Source organism: Paraphaeosphaeria sporulosa, assembly GCF_001642045.1.
Source record: "Paraphaeosphaeria sporulosa strain AP3s5-JAC2a unplaced genomic scaffold CC84scaffold_16, whole genome shotgun sequence".
In the NCBI taxonomy this organism is placed as follows: Eukaryota; Fungi; Ascomycota; class Dothideomycetes; order Pleosporales; family Didymosphaeriaceae; genus Paraphaeosphaeria; species Paraphaeosphaeria sporulosa.
Genome location: NW_017253375.1, coordinates 461605 through 475685, shown reverse-complemented (window position 1 = coordinate 475685; position 14081 = coordinate 461605). Strand labels below are relative to the sequence as shown.

Sequence of the window (14081 nt, the reverse complement as noted above, 5' to 3'; positions counted from 1 at the left end):
GAGACTGTTATGACTTAGGGTGATGCAGATGCGAATGGATTGCAGTAGCAACGCACCTTGCCCAACACTTCTGGACATCACGCAGAGCCACGTTAGTGTTCATCGCAATATATTCAGATAGCACCTGGGCATCCGCTCAGCTGTCAACAGGATACCAATCTGGTGAAGCGGAAAGAAAACCTTCGTAATGACGAAGTACATCACCAGCGGACTCAGAATACTACCGTTCGAAGAAGAGGCGCAACCCGTCAAAAGACCATGGCCTTCTCAACCATCTGCTAGTTCCCTCAAAGCGTCTGCGTTCCCACTGAATATGTTACTGTTGCCGCCCCAAGCGCCCCCTTCCTTATACTGCCAGATTGTCGCAAAGTGCCAACCACCAGGGATCATTCCCACACTGTCACCCCAGTTCGCCAACAGCAATGCGCTCTTTTCGTTGAACTTCGGCGTGTTGCCAGTGCACTCTACCCACCACTCATTTGTTGTTCCAATCACTGGCGAGCGCTTCGTTGCTTCTTCATAGGTTTCCACAAACCGTTGGATCCACTCCTGCGTTTCCTTTGGTGTAAGGCCCGCACAGTCATCTTCTAAGCCGATGGAAAGGAGGCCTGGGAGGGTTTTACCGTCGGCGGTCCAGCCACCACCGTTGGACAGGAAGAACTGTGCTTGTGCAGCGCCATCGGACAGGTCGGTGCGTGCGACGTGATAGCCGCCGCGGAGGAAGGAAGCGTCGGTCGCTGCGCGGTAGTGCTCGGTGAACTTGGGGTCGGCGTAGGTAGGGCCTTCGGTTGCTTTGATGTACACGAAGGATAGGCCAACACCGTGGGCATCAGTGAGGTTAGGGTTGTTCTGGTGGTGGGAGATGTCAAGGCCCTGGATGGTACGCCTGTCGAGGGTACCTCTGTAGAAGATGGTAGAAAGGAGAGGAATATAATCGAGCAGTTGCATCGTGAAGGGTTTTTCGGGTTGACCTCTCGATGAAGAACTCGGATGTGAAGCGCATCCATCAGGAAGGTACTGTTCCTGGTGGTTTTATACATAGTAGAGCTGCCATCGCATCTGATCGTCGGGCAGCCACGCAAAGGTGCGCTGCTAGTTGGTCAAAGTAACGATCACACCTCACCTGCGATGACCCTGTACAGAGCTACCATCCTCCTACCTAGTGGTCTGCGCCTGCGAAATGAAGATAGTTTTTCACCAATGCAGAAGGGTGCCAACACTATGGCTTCATGGTATTCTAAGCATAGGCTGCAATATAGCAGCATGGTCGCACGACGCGTCACTTTGTACCCAGGACAAGATTTCTCAAAGAAGAAGGTCGGAGTGTTCTTGTGCCTGCTGTATATCAGATGGGATCGGCTTCGTGATCAGGGATAGGTGAATCTGAATGAGCATGTTCTATATGTGTATGACTTTTGGGGACTTTGGGCGTTGCTCTCAAGGCCACCTTGAGATCGCCCGTCGAGACTTTAACGTTCAATTTAGATTGATATGGCTGTCGTCGTGCCTTAGGTTCCAATGCGATAGGACTGCGGTGGTTGGCTGTAGGGATGAGCCAAAAGAAACCCTGCTGGGATTAGCGTTATCATGTGACCACGCGTTTCGCTGGCGCGTTCCAGGCTGATGCTCGGCGCTGCATCTGCATCCATTACCATCGCGGGGCTGCAACCTCGACTGCGACAATGGCACTCAGTCCACGCAGCCCCTCGAAGCACAATCAAATGATCACACGCTTTATTAAACAGTCAAAGCCCACGAAGATCGATGACGTCAAGGAGCCTCCGACGAAGAAGCAGAAACTCGACGACTCTCCCTCGAAAAGGCGAAGCCCACGCAAGGCTGCGAAGTTTGCAAACCGCGAGGTACCAGATTTGGATGCCGAAGACGATAATGTCCCGGTTGAAGAGGCCAGCGAACCGCATAAAACGGACCTGGAGAGCGCATTGCCACCTGTGAAGAGCGACGAAGAGGCAATTGAGGAGTATGAGGCCTTCAAGGCATCGCAGGAGGAAACGAAGGAGGAGACAGAGGAGCGACTGAAGGGTCGAAACTGGGTCAGAGGGAAGAGCTCTATATACGTCGATGCCTTCAATCTGGCTTTGGACACTGTCCTCGACGAGGAGAGCCATCTGTTCGATGAAGCTGAGGCCGAGGTGTTCAAAGTATGGAGGGCTCTGAACTATGAAGCCCAGTATCTGTACCACTCCCTTTATCGTAGTCCTGCTGCGTGGCTTTTGCTAACAATTGTCCATCTAGCTACGTGCGATTCTTTCTACGCAAAACGTCAGCCTGGCATCGTATTAAGAACATCGGCTACCATAGTGACATCTCGAATCTTGATGCTGCAATCGCCACACTGCAACGCTCGTATAATCTACCTGCGACCTCTTCGCCAGCGGAAGAACACCCCGGTGAGCAGGCAGCGCCCGCAGGCGCAACGCTGGCATCTTCGTTCACCTTTGCGGATCGTTCTGAGGCGGAGATCACAACACTGGAGCAGGCGTCATCACTATTGAAGTTAGACGAGCTCAAAATTTTTGCGAAAGAAGCGAAGGTCCAAGGGAAAAACAAGAAGGAGCTGGTTAACGCTCTGCGACGGACAAGCCGGCGGCAAGTTGGTCTGGGCTTTGTCGGCTTGAAGCGGTCGGACACAGAAAGCTCACGGCGATCATCTACGTCTGGATTGGAAACGCCGGATAGCGAACCGTCAGAGGATCTAACATCCGATGCGAATCGTGACTTACATTTCACGCGCAAAATCATGAATGAGACGGGACCCTGCATTCGGCTTTCGTTTGCACCGCTCAAGCTCTTCGAGCGTGTTCACCTGGTCTTCTACCGCTCTACTGAATGGACAGAAAAATCGTTGACTACTATCATTCTGGCAAAGATTGCACGGCGCAACTTTCCAGAGTATATTGTGTCCCGCTCTGCTAACATTTTCGGGTCGCGCTCGTTACTTCTTGAATTTGAGGCATCGATTCGAACGCAGTTCCGCATTGACAACATACTGGAGTTTAATGGCCGAGTCTCCGAAGCGGGCTATCAAGACATCATTGACATCTTTGAGGAGGTCTACCCACGCTGGAAAGTTCTTCTGCAAGAAGAACAACGCAAAGAGGAAAACATATACCACAGTGGCGAAGGTGCCTATCTGCGCCGGCTGTCGCCAGCATGGGTATACACACGCATAATTCACAAAGCCACAACGGTAATCGCTCGGCGAAAAGATCACAAGCGTGAACACGAGTTGATCACAGAGCTTTTACAGCAACGCCTCTTCCACCATTCTCGGCGTGGGGCGTGGTACCAGCGAAAAGCATTATTAGAGGAGCACTACCTGGGCGCACTCACAGATGCGGAAGGTCGCAGCGATGAGGCGCAGAAGAAGCACTGGAAGCACATCGCACTCCAGACTTGCGAAGCAGGATTGCAGGACAATCTTGTTCACATCATATACCATTATGATTTGCAGAAGCGAATTACAAAGCTTGAGAAGAGCCTCAAGACAGTCAAACGAGCGCAACACGATTTCTCCCACGTGCGCCTAACGAAGCCCATAGTCGTAACGTTCGAAGGCATCCGCATCGAGCGACAAGTTCCGCTCCTGAGACGAAGCGACAGCTCAACGTTTAATAGCTCTGGCAGACGTGGAGCGAAAACAATATGGGTTGACCCGCGAGAAGGCGGCGAATGCAGCGTAGAGGCCATGTGTCTTTCGCATTACCGCAATGAAGGCTGGAAGGGGTTCCACAGCGAAGGAGGCATCGTGCGCACATTGTTCGCATACCTCTTCTCCGACATCATGTTCACATACGTACCTAATGTTTTCCAAACGGCGTACCAAACATGCCCGCTGGATTTACACACCGACGCGTTCTATCCGTCCCGCATCAGCGAGATCAACGCACGACTGAACGAAATATCAAATGGTGATGCGCCAGCCATTATTCAAGGCGTCCACGACGCGCATCACGAGCGTCGAACTTGCATCGTAGGTCTCGACTGGACATATGACGTTACAGACCTTGTTGAAATTGCTGAATGTTTTGACGGCGAAGCATTAGCGACCGTGTGCAAGGTCATGGCACAGGAGTACGGCCAACGAGGAGGCGGCGTGCCTGATCTCTTTCTGTGGAAGGTAGCCGATGAAGCCAAAGGGGGAGCAAAGAAAGGCGAGGTCAAGTTTGCGGAAGTGAAAAGCGAGAACGATCGCTTGAGTGACACGCAGAGGCTCTGGTTACATGTCTTGTCCGGCGCTGGTGTGCAGGTTGAGCTGTGCGCAGCTGTCGCTAAGGAGGTACGCGCCGTTTGAGACGACCCTTTTTCCTTTATGTTTGCGTACACAAATGATACCCTCTTCGTCCTTGGAAGATGCATTTCAAATTCACGTTGTTGGTCCGTTGTTTAATATACTTATTGCATGACGCCATCCGATAGTGGGGTATCTCCGATCCGAGAATGACTCCGACCTCGCACGCGACCCATTTCATCCCCGGAAAACGACGCTCGGCTCCGGATTTAACGCTTTCGCCTCACAGGCCCTGCAGTTGGACAACTGCTAACAGAGCGGTCAAAATGGAGGTTAGCAGATGCAGTAGTCGAGGCTCGAACGGCAACCGCGGCCGGCCTTGCATATGGCGATTCGCGACTCTTCTTACTTCTCTCTTTTCTTTTCTTTTCTTTTCTTTTCTTTCCTACACCTTGTTCGCATGAGATAGCGTTGCTGTGCCTGTCGAGCGGGCTTTCTACTTGCTGCGTCAACAATTCTCGTGAAAAGCTCACCAAAGCAACCCTCCCGAAACACAATGGCTCCAACAATCCTCTCACGCTTCGCGCGTTTTCTGGGCGTGCACTCCCTCCGCGCAACAGGCCGAGATGCCTACATCATCATCACGCTCCGCTGTCTGCGCATGTTCTCCGCCGGCATCCCCTCCCTCATTCTCGCGCTGTTCTTTGCGTCTTTAAATTTCCCCGACTCTCGTATCGGCTTGTTCATGACGTTGACCCTGCTGGGCGACGTTGTTCTGTCGCTGGTCCTTACGCTCGTAGCGGACAAACTTGGACGCCGCAAGACTCTCCTCTTTGGCTCCGCGATGATGGTGCTGTCAGGCACTGCGTTCGCCATGTCCGAGAACTTCTGGGTGTTACTGGGCGCAGCGGTGATTGGAGTGATCAGTGTAACGGGTGGAGATGCTGGGCCATTCAGAGCGGTAGAAGAGAGTACGTTGAGCGGGCTGACGAACGAACGGACGAGGAGCGATGTCCTAGCGTGGTATGTCACTGCTACGACGATGGCGGGGGCTGTAGGGTCAGAGGTCGCTGGGCGGCTGGTCACGTGGGTCGAGAAGAGCAGCGGCGACGTGAAGAAGGCATACCATATCCTGTTCTGGATGTATGCCGCGTTTGGTGTTGTGGGGTGCGTGCTGTGTCTGGGACTGAGCAAGCAATGCGAGGCGGCCAACGAAAAGACCAAGGAGATGCAAGAACGCGGGCGCGGTGTGTCCCGCGGCGATGGCGAAGAAGAGGAGGTCCTGCTCGAGGCCATGACGCCTACTACAGACGGCCACGCGCGCTCCTCCGAGTCGCAAAGACCCAACATCCGTGTCGCTAGCAAGGAGAAGGCGTCCTACTTCTCGCAGATCTCCAAGCAGACACGCAGCATCATGTACAAGCTCTGGGCGCTGCTCGCAATCGACTCCCTCGCCGACGGCATGACGCCCTACTCCCTGATGAACTACTACGTCGATCAGAAATTCCACCTCTCCAAGGCGACCCTTGGCGACATCACGTCCGCATCAATGTTCCTCTGTGCCGTGTCCTCCATCTTTGCGGGGCCCCTGTCCAAATACATTGGCCTGATCAACACCATGGTGTTTACACATCTGCCTTCGTCTATCGCAAGCGCGTTTATCCCGCTCCCGAACTCCGTCGGCTGGACCGTTGGTTTGCTGCTCTTCCGCGCAGCCCTGAACAGCATGGACCAAGCCCCCCGCGCGGCTTTCATTGCTGCAGTCGTTAAGCCCGAGGAACGGACTGGTGTCATGGGCATCACGCACATGTTGCGCACGCTGGCGATGAGTGTGGGCCCGTCGATCACTGGGATATTGGCTGGCAACGACAAGTTCTTCGCGGCGTTTGTGGCCACGGGGATTTGCAGGGTCACGTACGACGTGGGGTTGTGGGTGTTGTTTGTCAATGTCAAGGTTGACGGGAGCAACAGAAAAGAGGATGACAGGAGGGATAGTGTAGATGAGGCTGCATGGGATGAGTTGCTGGGGGATACGGACAGTGAGGGTAGCAGTTGGGATGGGCGGAAGAGCAAGGACGAGGAGAGGGGTACAGTTTGATGTGAGCTGGCTGCATGGAATTGGATACTGTACTTTCCACGACTCATGAATCCGCACAAACTACTAAAATTTGAAATCTATCAAGTTCTCGTTCTAGGTTTGAAATTTCGGAGCTGGTTGTGCCGCGCCCTCCACACTCTGCGAGTCGGTAACACACTATCCCACCTCATACACAAGCCTTCTATCCTACGGCATCCGCCAATCCAACACCCCCCATACACCCACCCCTACGCCCCCAACCCCGGCGCACTCGTCCCCTTCCCCTCTGCCATCATTGCAATCTGTCCCGCATAATACAGCGTATCGACGCCAACCCCCACAATCTTCGGCGCCAAGTTCCTCACAAACCAGTTTCCCTTGACCAGGCTCAATTCACACCTCGCATCCCCATCATCCACCTCCTCATTCAGCAGCACCTCCCTCGGCAAGCGGGGCCACACCGCGCTCGGCCGCGCCAGCCCTATCAAATCACACGCACCTGTATCGAGTGCTTCCCGCATGCCCGCGCGACTCCGAAACCCCCCCGTCACCATGAGAACCACCTCCGGGAACCTCGCGCGCACCGCCCTCGCGTAGTCGAGGAAAAACGCCTCTCTGTGCCTCGTGCTCTCGCTCATCTCTTTTTCCATAGGAGCAGGCGCGTCGCCAGCCGCCATGCGCATATTCTCAAGCGTCCCGCCACTAATCTCAAGAAAATCTATGCCCTCCCTGGCCACCAGGCCAACCTGCTCCAGACTCTCCTCCAAGCTCTCCGCCTCGCGCCCGCCCACGTCCGCACTGTTGAGCTTGATCCCCACGCAGAACGACGGCGGCACGGCGGCGCGGACGGCGCGGATGACCTCGAGCACGATGCGCGCGCGCGCGGCAGGCGAGCCCCCGTACTCGTCCGTCCGCAGATTCGTGCTGGGGGAGAGGAACTGCGTGAGGAGGAAGCCGTGCGCGGCGTGGATCTGCACGCCGCTGAAGCCGCTCTCGTGGCACAGCTTCGCAGCCGCTGCGAACTGGGATACCGCTTCGGATATCTCGTCGCGACTCATCGCGCGGGGGGTGCCGAAGAGCAGTTTGCTCGCCAGCCAGTCTGATGCCCCTGGCCCCAGTGAGACGGCGACGGCGGAGGGCGCGATGGCCTTGGAGAAGAACGATCTTTGGCCACAGGCGGCCGGGGATTGGCGGCCTGGGTGGACGAGCTGGACGAGGGCGGGGGTGCCGTGCTGGGTTGCGGCGCGGGCCCAGCGTGTCCATTTGTCTTTTATTGCGCGTGTTTGTGAAGGGGCGGGTTTGGTATTGATGTTGTAAGGGTGGCCCATGTAGGTTGTCGAGACTTCCATTTCGCCTAAGGAAGAATGTCTTAGAACTTCTAGCAAGTGCTGTGAAAAGGAAGGAAGGAAGGAAGGAAGGGGTATACCTGTTATTACGGCTCCCCAGTCGCCCTGGCTCCACGTGTCGTACAGCGTGATGTATGCATCGGTGGGGTCGTTGTCCGCGGCTGCCAGGGACTCTGCCATTGCGGCCTGGGTCGCGTGTTAGGGTTCGTCACTGCTGTATCTACAGAGTAGAAGGATATACCTTGACCAAACGATTCCGGAAGACGACGCCGCTGGGCGTCTTGAGAGGGCGGTTGAGCTGTGCAGACATATTTGCAGAAGATATGGTGATTGAGAGGGAAACGACAATGGTTTGATGTATATATGGAATCGATTCTCCGGACAATGTGATGTTTTATTGCATTGGACGCGTCGGACCGTCGCTGTTTAATAGGAGCTACGCAGGGGGAACAAGTGTGCTATCTTGCGCCCTCTGCTTGCGATTCAAGGATCGTGCTTCCCATGGAGTCTACACCTATGCCCTTTTCCAGAGGAGGGCAGCGGAGCTCCACCGCGGCGCATCTCGACGCCCATGTAAACGGCGGATAGTATAAGCTAGACTGAGAACAGAAAGACATACTTTTGGTACGGTCAGCAGAGGCTCAAGCAAATTAATCATTGGTGAAGTGCAGTGGCGCGAATGCTGCGGAATATATCCGCGTTAGGATCAGAGGTGGGACGACGTGAGAGGCTCTCCTGAAAAAGCCCAGGGATATTTCACGAGCTACATCGTTCTCTACTCGTGTGGGTGCATTGCCGCTGGTCCATTCACAGATCTTTCGTTTATCGCACACGGGAATGTCTTGTGAAGGGTAAAGGGCGGGTCAGCGTGCATAGCGAAGATGACGATGGGGGCGGCGGAACTCCACCACGCTAGGACAGTCAAATAAAAGACGGGACCCGCCTCAGCGCCCTTCTCCTTGACAGCCGTGGAATGAGTCACAAGAAGTGCTGGAACTCAATATCATCTTAGTAACGGATGTTGCAGCGTATTGAGCGCTTGAACTTGTAAACAAGCGACCCATATTCGAAAGCGAGTAGCCGAACGGAGTTATCATATCACCACTCCGCTCAATGCTCGCAGAAGCTAAAAGACTCCTGCTCAATCCGCGTCTCATGATCTGCCACAAACAGCCTCCGCTCATCCATCAACTCCACCCTGATCTTCTTCGCTTCCTCAAGGGTAAGCGGGAAATCGCCTGCACTGTCCGTCACCCACTCCTGCAGTTCAGCTGGAAGTTTATTCACCCGGTCGAGTTCATGTACCATTTCCTTCCACCACTCCTTCTGCTGCGGCGGCACATTGGCTGTGGACGGGATCCTAGTATGCGGATCGACCAAAAACAGCGCCACGATCTTGCGATGTCCAGGTCTCGTCTTGTCTGCCAGGGAGAAGGGGCTCACGCGGTGCTGCAGAACATTAGGGAAGGTCAAAAGGCGTCCCTCGCGCGTGAGTGTAGAGCCTAGTTCCTGGACGCACGGGCCGTCTGAATCGATGTCGTAGAGGAGTTCGAAGTGCGTGTGGTCGCTCTGCTCGTACGGTTTGTCTGCGAGGTATTCCTGGCTCGTCGTTTCGCGGAACGCGAGGTACGAGTCGGTGATATTGTCGCTGTCGTAGTAGTATAGCGCTGACGCGCAAATGTGCTCGTTAAGCTGCCCCTCGATGTGCCAGGCTCCGCCATCATAATCTGGCTTTTCAGGGGTGAGATGAATGTTGGCGAGCTTGACGATGACCTGAAGACCTTGGTCTGACCAGTCTTGGCGGAGATTGACGGCTTTCTCGCGGCTGTCCTTCATGGCGAAAGTGCCTTCGCGTCTCGAATAGGTATTCGGTTGTGGAGGGATGAGTATGCGATTTGCTTCTCTCCATTCGCTGTCGAGTTCCCAGGTGTCTTCATCAGATGAGCCCTCGTCTTCTTCCCGCGGTCGTTCTCCCGCCGGCTCGATCCAGGGTATGTCTTGGAGGTCGATGCGTGGCTCCTTATGGAAAGTCTGCGTGGAGTCCAGGGTTGCGTTCCACATGGGAATTGTCTTGGCGATCATGTGCTCCAGGACCTCGTAAAGCCCTTTGTGCTTCTTCGGTTGTAGGTTATTGATGTAGCTAGTGATCTTCACCTCGTCTCCGTCTGCAAACGCAACCTCGCATGGTAGCCACTGGAACTTGGCAGAATAGAAGTGCTGGTCGTTCGCCCGCCCCCACCTATCCCAGGAGGACAATCCGGCGAAGGATGACACCTGTGTTGCGGCCAGCCCAGGTACTGGCATAATGCCACCTTTCCCAATCCATTGCTCGCAATCGTCTAGCGTCATGGTTCCGCCCTTCCCTTCCCACTGCCCGTCGGTGTCACCAAGTACGTGTCCATAACTGGGCTTCAACACCCTGGAGCGACCATACAGGAGTGGGAACAAAGACGGATGTACCAGGTCTAGAACCATATCGTCCGAACCAGGATGCCAGTCCTTGGCACTTTCCGGCACGTCTTCCAATACGGAGGCGGCCACTCGGAGGTCATGCTTGAGCTGGGCATCAATGATGCTATCGGACTTGAACACAGTCGCAGTGGCTTCCAGCGCTGGGACAAAGCCGTGCTCTTTCTCTAGCCCTGCGTATTCCCGCATTTCTGCGAGACACTGAATGGTGAGCGTAACTCCACAAGGGTCTCGAAGCCACTTACATAGTCCCACATTTTCACGCTGAATTGCTTTTGCGGGGGCTCGTCCTTGAACTTTTCGATGGCTTCCTTCTTCCACTTTGCGACAATCTCTTCGTCAAAGACCTTTCGGGTCCACTCAGGCTTGTCGGTGAGCCGATCCATGACCGCAATCATGTTGCGCTCACTCAGCATCAGTGGTGTGCCCGACCAGTCCGATATCGCATTCTTGAAACGTGCACGATCAAGGCCATGTCCCCACGAGCGGTCAGATATGCTGTTGAGCGGGTTGGTCAAGCCGAGCAAAGGAAAGCCGGCGGCATCTTTGGTCTCGGGTGGAGCCATGATGCCCCTGAGGATGTGTCGGAGCGTGGTTTGTACAAGTTGCAGTCACAAATGGAGAACACGATGCATCCTTTCAAGCGCGGTCACGGCAGGTGCGATGGGCGTGAATGCAGAGGGAAAGGACGAGTTGCGATGGGGTACGACTGAGCGTGGCATCGTGGTTTATATCTTCAGAACTGCCAGGCGACAACGGGCAATTGGCGAATGAGGGAGCAGCGTGGCGTCGTATTCAGGCAGCGAAGTGGGTCAGCAACTCCACCCCGTGAGAAACGAAGAAAACACCAGAGATGCCTCTCTACTGCCTGCGATAGGGCCAATGCGATCGCATTTCGAGCAGTGTCGCCTGACGTTGTTGGCGTTAGCTGCCTGCCACGGCTGATTTGCGTACCATGCCACATTGGGTGTTTGCACACAACCTTGGAAGAAGGTCCGAATAGCCTCATAGTGCGAGTACAGCTGACCTGTGTATCGCCTGCCCTGGAGATGCAGTGTACTGTACTCGCAATGTTGAAGTAGCGATGCACGCTGCGATGCAGGTGCCGCGATGCGTGTCGCAAACCAAGTGCCAACAGGGGCGCTGTGGCTCATCCGCTGGGGGAGGGGAGTCGTTGTGGCTGGTGCCGGGCTTCCGTGAACAGCAGGGGTGTTGGCCCCGCCGCTGGCTGCCGCTGCTGCATATTAAAACCACCCGCTCGAACTGCAGAGAGATGTAGCACCGCCCTCGTTCACATGTCGGACCTCGAGGCTGGTGAGCAGCCTGCGTCTCGCCATGCCCCTGCACAGAGCGCGCCCGGAGCGCAGTCGCCGGCGCACAATGGCGCAAGCAGCAGCAACGAGCAGGAGCGAGCTGCGCAGCTGATCCAGAAAAACTACCGCGGCTATCGAGAGCGGCGACAGCTGCAGGGCATGGGGCTGGATGCCGGGGCGCGTTGGTCTGAAGTACGCTCAAGCCTCGTACATGCGGTGCGCAACTGACTGGGACAGGCCTTGAAGGAGGGTTCGTTCGCTCCCACCGTCCGCGTTCGCGTCGTCGAACCCCGGAGCTAACATGGTTGACACCACTAGCGAAATGGAGAAGCGCAACCAAGCCCATACCGCGCGCCGAGCGCCCCACGAGAGAGACGCTGACGACGCCCGAGCAACAGTCCAGAGCCGCATCCGACGCTGCTCGCCAGAACTGGAAGCGCGTGGGCGAGATCGCGAGACGGGCCGGCGGCGACGACCCCGTCGACGACATCGAAGCCGACAATGACCACCGCACAAGGGCGCAGCAGAAGGCGGAGCGCGAGAAGACGGCCAAGATGATGGACCTGCAGTACTTCCTCGAGATGGTCGACCAGAAACACCGCTACGGGTCCAACCTGCGAGCATACCACGAGCAGTGGAAGAAGTCCGACACGCACGAGAACTTCTTCTACTGGCTCGACAGCGGGAATGGCAAGGACTTTGAGCATCCGACCGTGTCGCGAGAGCGTCTCGAGAAGGAGCAAGTGCGCTATCTGTCGAGGGAGGAGCGCATGCAGTACCTGGTGAAGATTGACGACGAGGGCCGGCTGTGCTGGGCCAAGAACGGCCAGAGGATAAGCACGAGCATGGAGTACAAGGACAGTGTCAATGGTATCGTCCCCAAGGACGACAGCACGCCGGCTTATGCTCCAGGGGGCAAGCTTGAGAGCGGTCCCAGTCGGAGAAGCTCCACCGACTCGTCAGGCTCCGAGACTTCTGCAGAACACAGCGACGTGGAAGGGGAGCATTACGTGAACCACGACCTGAAGCAATCCAAGGGACTGGCCAAGATCAAGTACGTGTCTGCAGCGACCGTCCTGAATCACTTGTTGAGAGGTTCCGTAAAGCCAAACTCGTGGATCTTCGTGGCCGATACTCAATTCCGTCTGTACGTGGGTATCAAGCAATCGGGTGCCTTCCAGCACAGCTCGTTCCTCCATGGTGCCCGCATCTCTGCGGCAGGGCTTATCAAGATCAAGGACGGCCAGCTGCGTCGACTGTCGCCATTATCGGGCCACTACCGGCCTCCAACGAAGAACTTCCGTGCCTTTGTGCATTCGATGAAAGACAATGGCGTCGACATGTCTCGCGTCTCGATATCACGGTCGTACGCAGTCCTGGTCGGGCTTGAGATGTACGTCAAGACGCGCAGGAAAGTCAAGCATGGCGTCGAGCATGTACACAATGCCGAGATCAAAGTAGTGTAAGTGAAGTTGCCAAAGCTGACGTACATGCATGCTGACATTGCATCCAGCCATCCAGAAGAGTACGAGAAGAAGATGGAAGAGTCAAAAGACAAGAGCAAAAGCGCCGAAAAGGAGCGACAGCTCATGGCTGCGCACAACGAAAAGCAGGAGGCTGAGAAGCGAGAGAGGAGCTGGAGACGCAAGATCTGGCACAAACTACGTCACAGCTCCGGTGGGTCGAGTGGTGATGGGAAAGACAGCAAGCACAAGAAGACGCTGAGCAAGTCCGGACAAGACGTTGAGAGTGGCATCGCGCCGTCTGGGAAGCGTGAGCTTGTTGGTACCTGACGTGGTGCGAGGGCGCACGACGTTGAAGCAGCTCGGCATCAGCCAGGAGCCCCAGTTGACTGGTGCAGCGTCACTGGCGCTTGGCTCTGTACCTGCATTTGGGCGTTGGAGATGGTGCGTTTCTTTGCTGATATCCCGCAATTGGCCGTGGCCTATTGCTATAGCGTATCTAATTGTGCACACTATTCTTCTTGCCAGACACTCGCGCGACCTGCAACGCGTGCGAGACGGTGATGTCGGCTCTGTCAAATGCTGGTCCCGACGCAGAGGTGCTTCCGAATTCCGACGGTTGCAGACCCCACGATTGACGCAACGTCTTTGCCGTTGCAAGCGAACCACACGGCGCACGGTTCGACCTTCCGTTTGGCATGATTGGCGCTGCTCGACGCGACATGTACCTGCATCAGATGCATCGCGATTGCTCTGCCATGTCTCGATTCCGATGGTGGGCTGTACCAGTGCGGAGGCGGTGACCTCAGTAAATTTCCGTCTCGCAGGCTGGGGTATCAGGAACAAGATTTGAAGGTGAAACCGACCCGCGTTCCGCGCACTACTGCCAGGCGTCCTGCGGAAGATGGGCATAGTCCTCCGCTTAAGCTCGCAGCGGCGCACTACCCTACGCAGGGACAAGGAGTCGATCCGCATAGCGCGGGCGAGGCTCGATTCTCAGCGTTGCTCCCGCTGGCCATGATGTCGGTCGGAGGCGAGGAGGATGATCGTCATGTGGCACGGCGCTAGCAGGGATGGCGCAACGGAGCTACCCCAGCACCGTCCCGCATGTTTGATGTCATGGCTCGGCGAGTCCTGCTTTCCAAGTAACAGCGCGGCAGC

General features: G+C 55.8%; 8 protein-coding genes across 8 annotated transcripts; 4 read left to right on the top strand and 4 right to left on the bottom strand.

Annotated features, from left to right (window-relative positions):
* Positions 1–226: 226 nt before the first annotated feature.
* CC84DRAFT_1233437 (putative N,O-diacetyl muramidase) lies at positions 227–1129 on the bottom strand. The gene has a single exon (XM_018183787.1). The coding sequence runs from the start codon at positions 946–948 to the stop codon at positions 268–270; it is 681 nt and encodes a 226-aa protein (XP_018029424.1). The 5' UTR covers positions 949–1129; the 3' UTR covers positions 227–267.
* A 6-nt stretch (positions 1130–1135) lies between these two features.
* On the top strand, positions 1136–1507 carry CC84DRAFT_415587 (uncharacterized protein). Its single transcript, XM_018186127.1, has one exon. The coding sequence runs from the start codon at positions 1181–1183 to the stop codon at positions 1379–1381; it is 201 nt and encodes a 66-aa protein (XP_018029423.1). The 5' UTR covers positions 1136–1180; the 3' UTR covers positions 1382–1507.
* A 150-nt stretch (positions 1508–1657) lies between these two features.
* CC84DRAFT_1131892 (uncharacterized protein) lies at positions 1658–4366 on the top strand. Its single transcript, XM_018175916.1, has 2 exons — positions 1658–2197; positions 2257–4366. The coding sequence occupies exons 1-2, from the start codon at positions 1683–1685 to the stop codon at positions 4313–4315; spliced, it is 2574 nt and encodes an 857-aa protein (XP_018029422.1). The 5' UTR covers positions 1658–1682; the 3' UTR covers positions 4316–4366.
* Positions 4367–4539: 173 nt separating this feature from the next.
* CC84DRAFT_1169760 (MFS transporter-like protein) lies at positions 4540–6439 on the top strand. Its single transcript, XM_018179750.1, has one exon. It carries the CDS (start codon positions 4809–4811, stop codon positions 6348–6350), a length of 1542 nt encoding a protein of 513 aa, XP_018029421.1. The 5' UTR covers positions 4540–4808; the 3' UTR covers positions 6351–6439.
* A 138-nt stretch (positions 6440–6577) lies between these two features.
* On the bottom strand, positions 6578–8054 carry CC84DRAFT_1200270 (flavin oxidoreductase; the record flags this gene model as incomplete). The annotated part of the gene is made up of 3 exons (XM_018181655.1): positions 7917–8054; positions 7756–7861; positions 6578–7683 (listed from the first exon to the last, which is right to left on the bottom strand). The coding sequence occupies exons 1-3, from the start codon at positions 7983–7985 to the stop codon at positions 6578–6580; spliced, it is 1281 nt and encodes a 426-aa protein (XP_018029420.1). The 5' UTR covers positions 7986–8054.
* A 614-nt stretch (positions 8055–8668) lies between these two features.
* Positions 8669–10847, bottom strand: CC84DRAFT_1169759 (uncharacterized protein). Its single transcript, XM_018179749.1, has 2 exons — positions 10390–10847; positions 8669–10345 (listed from the first exon to the last, which is right to left on the bottom strand). Exons 1-2 carry the CDS (start codon positions 10708–10710, stop codon positions 8786–8788), a joined length of 1881 nt encoding a protein of 626 aa, XP_018029419.1. The 5' UTR covers positions 10711–10847; the 3' UTR covers positions 8669–8785.
* A 549-nt stretch (positions 10848–11396) lies between these two features.
* On the top strand, positions 11397–11884 carry CC84DRAFT_415475 (uncharacterized protein). The gene is made up of 2 exons (XM_018186125.1): positions 11397–11649; positions 11695–11884. Exons 1-2 carry the CDS (start codon positions 11440–11442, stop codon positions 11755–11757), a joined length of 273 nt encoding a protein of 90 aa, XP_018029418.1. The 5' UTR covers positions 11397–11439; the 3' UTR covers positions 11758–11884.
* A 1084-nt stretch (positions 11885–12968) lies between these two features.
* Positions 12969–14066, bottom strand: CC84DRAFT_415504 (uncharacterized protein). Its single transcript, XM_018186126.1, has one exon. The coding sequence runs from the start codon at positions 13893–13895 to the stop codon at positions 13119–13121; it is 777 nt and encodes a 258-aa protein (XP_018029417.1). The 5' UTR covers positions 13896–14066; the 3' UTR covers positions 12969–13118.
* Positions 14067–14081: the final 15 nt, after the last annotated feature.

What these genes read in the sequence shown, in the direction of transcription:
- CC84DRAFT_1233437 (XM_018183787.1), bottom strand. Translation starts at nt 948, where the DNA reads ATGCAACTGCTCGATTATATTCCTCTCCTTTCTACCATCTTCTACAGA.
- CC84DRAFT_415587 (XM_018186127.1), top strand. Translation starts at nt 1,181, where the DNA reads ATGAAGATAGTTTTTCACCAATGCAGAAGGGTGCCAACACTATGGCTT.
- CC84DRAFT_1131892 (XM_018175916.1), top strand. Translation starts at nt 1,683, where the DNA reads ATGGCACTCAGTCCACGCAGCCCCTCGAAGCACAATCAAATGATCACA. An exon ending in AACTATGAAGCCCAGTATCT is followed by an intron (nt 2,198 to 2,256) that starts GTACCACTCCCT and finishes TTGTCCATCTAG; the next exon opens with CTACGTGCGATTCTTTCTAC.
- CC84DRAFT_1169760 (XM_018179750.1), top strand. Translation starts at nt 4,809, where the DNA reads ATGGCTCCAACAATCCTCTCACGCTTCGCGCGTTTTCTGGGCGTGCAC.
- CC84DRAFT_1169759 (XM_018179749.1), bottom strand. Translation starts at nt 10,710, where the DNA reads ATGGCTCCACCCGAGACCAAAGATGCCGCCGGCTTTCCTTTGCTCGGC. An exon ending in GCGTGAAAATGTGGGACTAT is followed by an intron (nt 10,346 to 10,389) that starts GTAAGTGGCTTC and finishes CTCACCATTCAG; the next exon opens with TGTCTCGCAGAAATGCGGGA.
- CC84DRAFT_415475 (XM_018186125.1), top strand. Translation starts at nt 11,440, where the DNA reads ATGTCGGACCTCGAGGCTGGTGAGCAGCCTGCGTCTCGCCATGCCCCT. An exon ending in CCGGGGCGCGTTGGTCTGAA is followed by an intron (nt 11,650 to 11,694) that starts GTACGCTCAAGC and finishes TGACTGGGACAG; the next exon opens with GCCTTGAAGGAGGGTTCGTT.
- CC84DRAFT_415504 (XM_018186126.1), bottom strand. Translation starts at nt 13,895, where the DNA reads ATGCGGATCGACTCCTTGTCCCTGCGTAGGGTAGTGCGCCGCTGCGAG.